The sequence below is a fragment of the Trachemys scripta genome, chromosome 14, assembly GCF_013100865.1.
Source record: "Trachemys scripta elegans isolate TJP31775 chromosome 14, CAS_Tse_1.0, whole genome shotgun sequence".
NCBI lineage: Eukaryota > Metazoa > Chordata > Testudines > Emydidae > Trachemys > Trachemys scripta.
In genome coordinates this window covers 16836968-16843357 of record NC_048311.1, presented here as the reverse complement: position 1 = coordinate 16843357, position 6390 = coordinate 16836968, and the positions used below count along the sequence as shown (strand labels likewise).

Genomic DNA, 6390 nt, shown 5'->3' with positions numbered 1-6390 from the left:
TGCAGTCTGCCTATATGAGTCAAAGTGCAGGATTGAGGCTTCATTTGGTGCAGCTCCCCTGCACCTCGGGAAAAACTAATAAAGTTGTGCGGGTGCGTGAGCACCCAGCGAAGACAACACGCCAACACCCAGGCAGGAATCTGAGCCCTGATCTCACGCAGTGTTAACCTCTGTGTTGGACATAAAGAAAACACTGCCATGGCTTTAGTAAATACGTAACTGTCAGGATGGGAACATTTGAGACCTAACCCACCAGCCAATGTGCCCTTTCCAGCCATATGAAAGTTCAAAACCTTATGGAAAAAATATATATTCTTATCACTGTTACTGCAAAATGATTTCTTACAGAAATAAACCACAAGTAATTAGTATGAAAGGGGTGTTAGTCTGGATCTGTAAAAGCAGCAAAGAGTCCTGTGGCACCTTATAGACTAACAGACCTATAGGAGCATGAGCTTTCGTGGGTGAATACCCACTTCTTCGGATGCATGTGCCACAAGTAATTAGTGATGCCATGAAGTAAAAAAATGTCAATGCTAGAGCTAATTCTGGAACACAAGCTCCTGTGGCAACTTGAGTGAAAAAAGAATAACTTTGGTTCACATTTTTAAAATGTCACTAATGGAAATTCCATTAGAAAATTTTTATCTGGTTTCTACTGATTCTGCTGGCAAAAAAGTTTTGGCACAGAACAATACTCATATGATTGGCACAGAGCAATAGTTTCATTATTGGGCTACCGGTGTCTGGCCCAGCACTGGAAACCAACATAGACCAACTGAAAGATTCAAAAAGAGCCGACTGGAATTGCCATTACGGGTTTGATGCTCCAGAATTTGAAAGGACAGTGTCAGACTTTGGTCTGCATTACCTTTGGCTCTATACACATGACATTCTATGTACATAAAATACACTATAATTGCAGATACAACTTTGGCCTTAATTAACAGAAAGAATGAATCAGCATAGCAATGACAAGAGGTTCCACTTCTTTGGTTAACAGATTCCTGAGATGAACCCAATGGATACCGGGTCATGGGATTGCCAGCTGTTTGCATAGGTTTGGATGGAATTTTGTATCTGCAGCTTCCTGCCCTGAAGAAGTTAAGTCCTGGGCCTAATAACTGGTTTAAAACTCAGCCAGAGGAGGTGTGACAGGATACTACTAATAGCACCCTGGTCACTGAGTTTGCTGCAGCACTGGGAAGAGCGCAGGATTAATTGAAGCCAATTAGACACTTTGTGTTGGGGGATTATGAGCCCCTGGGTGCTATTCACTGGGCTAGCAATGTAATTGGGAGGCTGTAAGTGGGAGGAACAGGAAGCAAGGGGAGCTCAGAGGGTGCGCCTGGGCTGAGGAGTGAAGGTGCATGGAAGCCCCCTCGTACTATAACCCTGCACTGAAATCCTCACAGCATATAAGGAAAGAATAAATACATCCCCGGTGAAAGGGTAACGGTCAGGCATGTGTGTGTGACTGTGAGACAACACAAACTGGCCTGGAGGTCTGTAGTGGTGCATTACTCACTGCTGCGATGCCTCCTGCTGGCCATCTCTGGGAATTAGTTCAATTTCCAGCCTGGAGCACCCTCTGCAGGCCAGTGTCCCGCTGCCGCTTGGCCCCCCATGTCCCTCCCAGAGCCGGTGCCCCGTTATCTGGGGTGCTGCCACTTGGCAGGAACCCCTTTCTCTCAGGGTCTCCCCTCCCCAGCAAACCCCCACCCACTATCCCCACCTCGCCTCAGTAGAAGGTTACTGCCAGTCATCATCTAGCCCCCGTGCTCTGGGGCAGACTGCAGTATCAGCCTACTCATCACCGGCAAGGTTGGGTTTGGACCTGCTGCCTTGGCCTACCCCTGGGCTGCCCTCTGCAACCCCCAGTACCTGTTGGCCTAAGGCTAGGCCACAGCCTGGGGCTTTCCAGGCTGGAGCTCCCCAGCTCCTCTGCCTTTCCCCAGCCCTGCTCCACTCCGGTACCCTGTTCAACTTCCAAGCAGCCAGGCCCATCTCCCTCTACAGCCAGAGAGAGACTGACTGCTCCTTGCCCACTGCCCTCTTATAAGGGCCATCTGAGGCCTGATTGGGGCGTGGCCCAGCTGCGGCTGCTTTCCCCTGCACCTGCCCTCTCCCAGGGCTGTCTTTAAACCCCTCAGGGCAGGAGCAGGTGACCACCCCACTACAAGGTCATAAAGTCTTTGTGATGGTGCACTGCACTTCTGTCCTGATGGCTGCAGGTTAATCGGGGGATACAATGCTACATACATCTAGCTGCCATATTAGCCCATCCTAAAGGGCTAGCTATGCAAAGCTTTGATTCCGTCAAAAGTGGGGAAAATACGGCCTTAAAGCATCAGTGTTTCAGGGAGGGAAAGAACTCTGCTCAAATTATCAGGCCACATTTTCCAATGAGTTACAACAGTGAAATGAGAGGAGAATGTAGCCACCAGTCTCCAAAACAGGGGATGTCTGTCAAAGAAAGTCTTTAAAATACTAGTTGCTTCACATTGTTTGATTGCTTAGCGTGTATGTACTGAATGTCTGAGTTTCTGTATCTACTGCTTTGCTTAAATTCAGTTGCATTGGTGCAGGCTGGATCATCGTTTTCATTCAGGAGCCATCTTGTTTTCATATGTCAGACTTCTTGGTTAGGTGCATTTTCATCTGTAAAAATCGGGGGGAAATTCTTGTGAGAACACCATCGATGCAATTCCCTCTTTACAAAAGAAATGTGAAGCCAGGTTAGTGGCAGCTGGGTGACCGCAAGCTTGCTCCTGCTCTTTCTCACACCAGTGTAAATAAGAATCCATGACAGTCAGTGACATTACACCAGTGTAAAATGGGCGTCAATTAGATCAGAACCAGGCCCATGTGTATGTTTGGATACAGTACAGGCAAAGCACAGACTGTGGTGGTGCCAGCTTCCCCTGCATGGCCCTGCCAAGGTTCCTCAGCTCTGACCTAGTGGAACTGTCTCTATGGCCGAGGGGGATTCTGTCACAGTGGTTCCATAGGGGCTGGTGTACGCTACAAAGGCTTTGCCAATACCATATAACTGCACTGGCAAAGTCCCCGGTGGAGATTCAGCGTGTTCTGATAAGAGGCATTCTCTGACGTTATAGTTCATAGATTCCTACATTGTGAGCTTCTAGTCTCACCTCCTGTGTGACACAGGCCATTAAACTTGCCTAAAATAATTCCTTTTGAACTAGAGCATAACTTAAAAAAAAAATCCGACAGTGATTTGAAAATGGCTAGTGATGGAGAATCCACCATGGCCCTTGCTAAATTGTTCCAATGGTTAGTTACCTTCTAACTCTCCGAACAACATAAACCATCCAGGCAAATGTGCCCCTTTGCCAGAATAAGCTGCAGCTACATAAACATTTTGCCGGAATAGGTATGATTATTTTTTTTCACACCCTAAACAACATAGCTATGCTGGCCAAACTTTACAGTGCAGACCTGGCCTCTGTCTGTAGCCTGTCTGCTCACACTGCCTGTGATGAGGTGCAGTGCGAGAGCTGGGTGGGTGGGTTGCCAGGACTGGAAGCGAACAGGACATTGCAGATGAGTATAGAGGGGCAGAGGCTGAGTTTCGGTAGGTTTAACTTGCGTGGGTAGAGCTGTGTGGTGTTTTAAGGAGTGGTTGGGGGAGGGTGGCAGCACTGAAATAGGAGTTTTGGGGTCCATCAGCTGAGTTGTATGGTGTCCCAGGACTAGCAGGGAGTACTTCAGATCAGGAATTACGTACTTTTCAGAGCTGTGTGTGTGGGAGGGGCTGGACTTTACTGGGGGCAGAATTGGACCGTTGGGGCTGGGAGTTACACCTCTCCAACATCATTATTTTGCATGGTAGGACACATTCTATGGATATGACTGAAAAGCACAGGGTACTTTAGTGCAGGAAAAAGATACCCTTTATTGCCTGGAGGACGAGCAGGGACACTCTACTCTCCTGCTGTCTCCATTACAATTTCTCATCCTCTTTAGGGGGTGCAAGGTAAGGTGCGTTGTGTGTTATAAGTTTGCATTTGTTCATTTGTATGGAATCAGTCTTCACCAAGGACCATGCAAACTTCCTATTACGTTCTTGGGTGTAGCATTAAGTGTTGGGTTTCAGTCATGAGGACGTATGGGCTGGAATGGACTCTACATGGTTTGTAGCATGGAGGGCTTCAAGTGCACACAAATACTGGATAAATCAAACCAGTAAGCTCAAGAGGAGATTAAGGATTTGTCTACACTCCTAACTCAGATTAAAATAGCGGTGAAGATGCAGCAACTCTTCTTTTAATTTGGGATAGCAGCTACAGTGCAGGCCTAAAGGGATCTGTCTACACTGCAGCTGGGCGCAAGCCTCCCAACCTGGGTAGGCAGACTTGTGCTAGTAAGAGCAGTGTGGACATTGTGGCTCGGGCTCTTGAGCCCACCTGACCCTTGGGTGTGAGCTCGCATGACCAGCCCGATTCTTGCTGGAGCTACAACCTCCACATGGCTATTTTTAGCGTGCTAGTTTGAGCCCAGCTAGTGTGAGTCTGTCTGCCCAGGCTGGGAGGCTCACATCCAGCTGCCGTGTAGACATACCCCAGGGGAGCCTGGGGTTGAATTTGAGATGCTAATCCAAGTTGCCATGTTTTCACTGCTATTTTAACCTGAACAAAGAGCTTTTCTTTTGCAGTGTAGACATATCCTTAAGCAGCAGCATTTCTCCCTCTTCTAAACTCATGGGATGGGTCTGTACTAGACATTTTAATCTCAAACCTTTTTGTTACCAATTAACGTGTGGTAGCTAACACATTTACAAAGGCTGGCATGGACACTCCCCACATGTTTGTTCCAGGCTACCACCATTAAATGTGGATTAGCTGAGTTAGCTCTTAGCAAGTGACTTTTTGAAACTCAGCAGGTGCAGATTGAACAGGCTTCGACTTTAATGTGTGTCACACTGTACCTCGCTGGCGGTGCTTCTAGTATAAAACAGCTGCAAGCCAGCAGAGAACCAGAACGACGAGCACTAGAATGATGGGAAAGTGATCTTTCTTGGTCTTCGGAATTTCTGGATCTGGAAAATAAACCAGGTGTGTTAATAAGGACTCAAAAACATTACGGTGACAACCAAAGCCATAGCTTGTTTAAAGCAGTAATTCCCAGCAGGATGACTTGTGGGTCATATGGTACGGCAGATTTTGATGGCAACTTTTATGATCTTGTTTTCAGCTTACTTGGAGGAAATTTTTCAAATGTGCCTAAGTGATTTAAGAGCCTTGGTTGACTTCCAGTAAAACATAAGAAGCTACAGGCTAGATCCACAAAGAGACTTAGGCACCTTGTTACCAGTGCAATCCACAGCCCAGAGTTAGGCACCCAACTCTGTATGCAATGCTTGGGGACAGTTATGAACCTAAGAAAGGGATCTGCAAAAGCCAGCACGCTGAGCGAGGAGCTGCCTAAGCTCCCCAATGGGAAATATTTTCCCACCAATCTCCATGCAAGGTGACCAGCTGTCCCGATTTCATAGGGACAGTCCTGATATTTGGGGCTTTTTTTTTAATATGGACTCCTATTACTCCCAACCCACTGTCCCGATTTTTCACACTTGCTATCTGGTCATTCTAGCTCCATGTGGGATTCACAGCCGTGAACCCTCTCCTGGCATCAGATTTCTTGTACAAAATGCTCTGCCCACACTGCTTTGTGCTATAAAAAAACCTAGCATGTGAAGCAGACGCATGTGAGATATTATTCAAAAATCTCTGCTTTACCTGCATACAGCTATTCCTGGAACAATATGCTGGTGGTGCTCAATAATAATGGCATTAGAACTAGTACTCTGAGAACTGCCAGTCACCCCTTTCCAGCTGGGGAGCAAGAATTCTGCACATGACAACTGCTAACGTTTCATCATCAGGAGACGATTGATTTGTGGCTGAAACTCAAAGTATTTCTGCTATATCTTATACCTGGGGTTGAAGTAAAATGAGGGTAATCAGTGACTGCTTTGTGGGCACGAATGCACTTGGTTTTGCTTCTCTTGGTGTGCACATCATACAGCACAGTGCAGCAACACTCGGAGGCAGTTAAGGTGAGTTTCTCATGGAGAGTGCTGGTAAGGCTGGTTAAACCACCTTCTGCTTCCTCAGATACCAGGCTTGCCCTGCCCGTCAGGTTAGTCCCGTGGCCATCGAACCAATGGATCTGCCTTTCTCGATGCCCTATAGGTGACAGACAGGCGAGCTTTCTTCCGTTTCTGGTTAGGATAGGCTCAATTTCTGGAACTGAAAGAAACACAGTGTTGATTATGGCTTGTGCAATATCCATTGCTTTTTGAGAGCCTGATCCTGCACCACTGAAATCATTGGACGCAGGATTGGGTCCACAACAACTGAATGA

General features: G+C 47.0%; 1 protein-coding gene across 6 annotated transcripts in view; it reads right to left on the bottom strand.

Annotated features, from left to right (window-relative positions):
- Positions 1-2088: 2088 nt before the first annotated feature.
- Positions 2089-6390, bottom strand: part of LOC117887347 — a 69366-nt gene continuing 65064 nt past the window's right edge. For all 6 annotated transcript variants that reach the window (XM_034789877.1, XM_034789875.1, XM_034789879.1 and 3 more), the window contains exons 4-6: positions 5961-6275; positions 4952-5062; positions 2089-2661 (exon numbers count right to left, since the gene is read on the bottom strand). In XM_034789877.1, the coding sequence (XP_034645768.1) occupies positions 4968-5062; positions 5961-6275 (410 nt within the window). In that variant the 3' untranslated portion in view covers positions 2089-2661; positions 4952-4967. The remainder of the gene's footprint in view (positions 2662-4951; positions 5063-5960; positions 6276-6390) is intronic.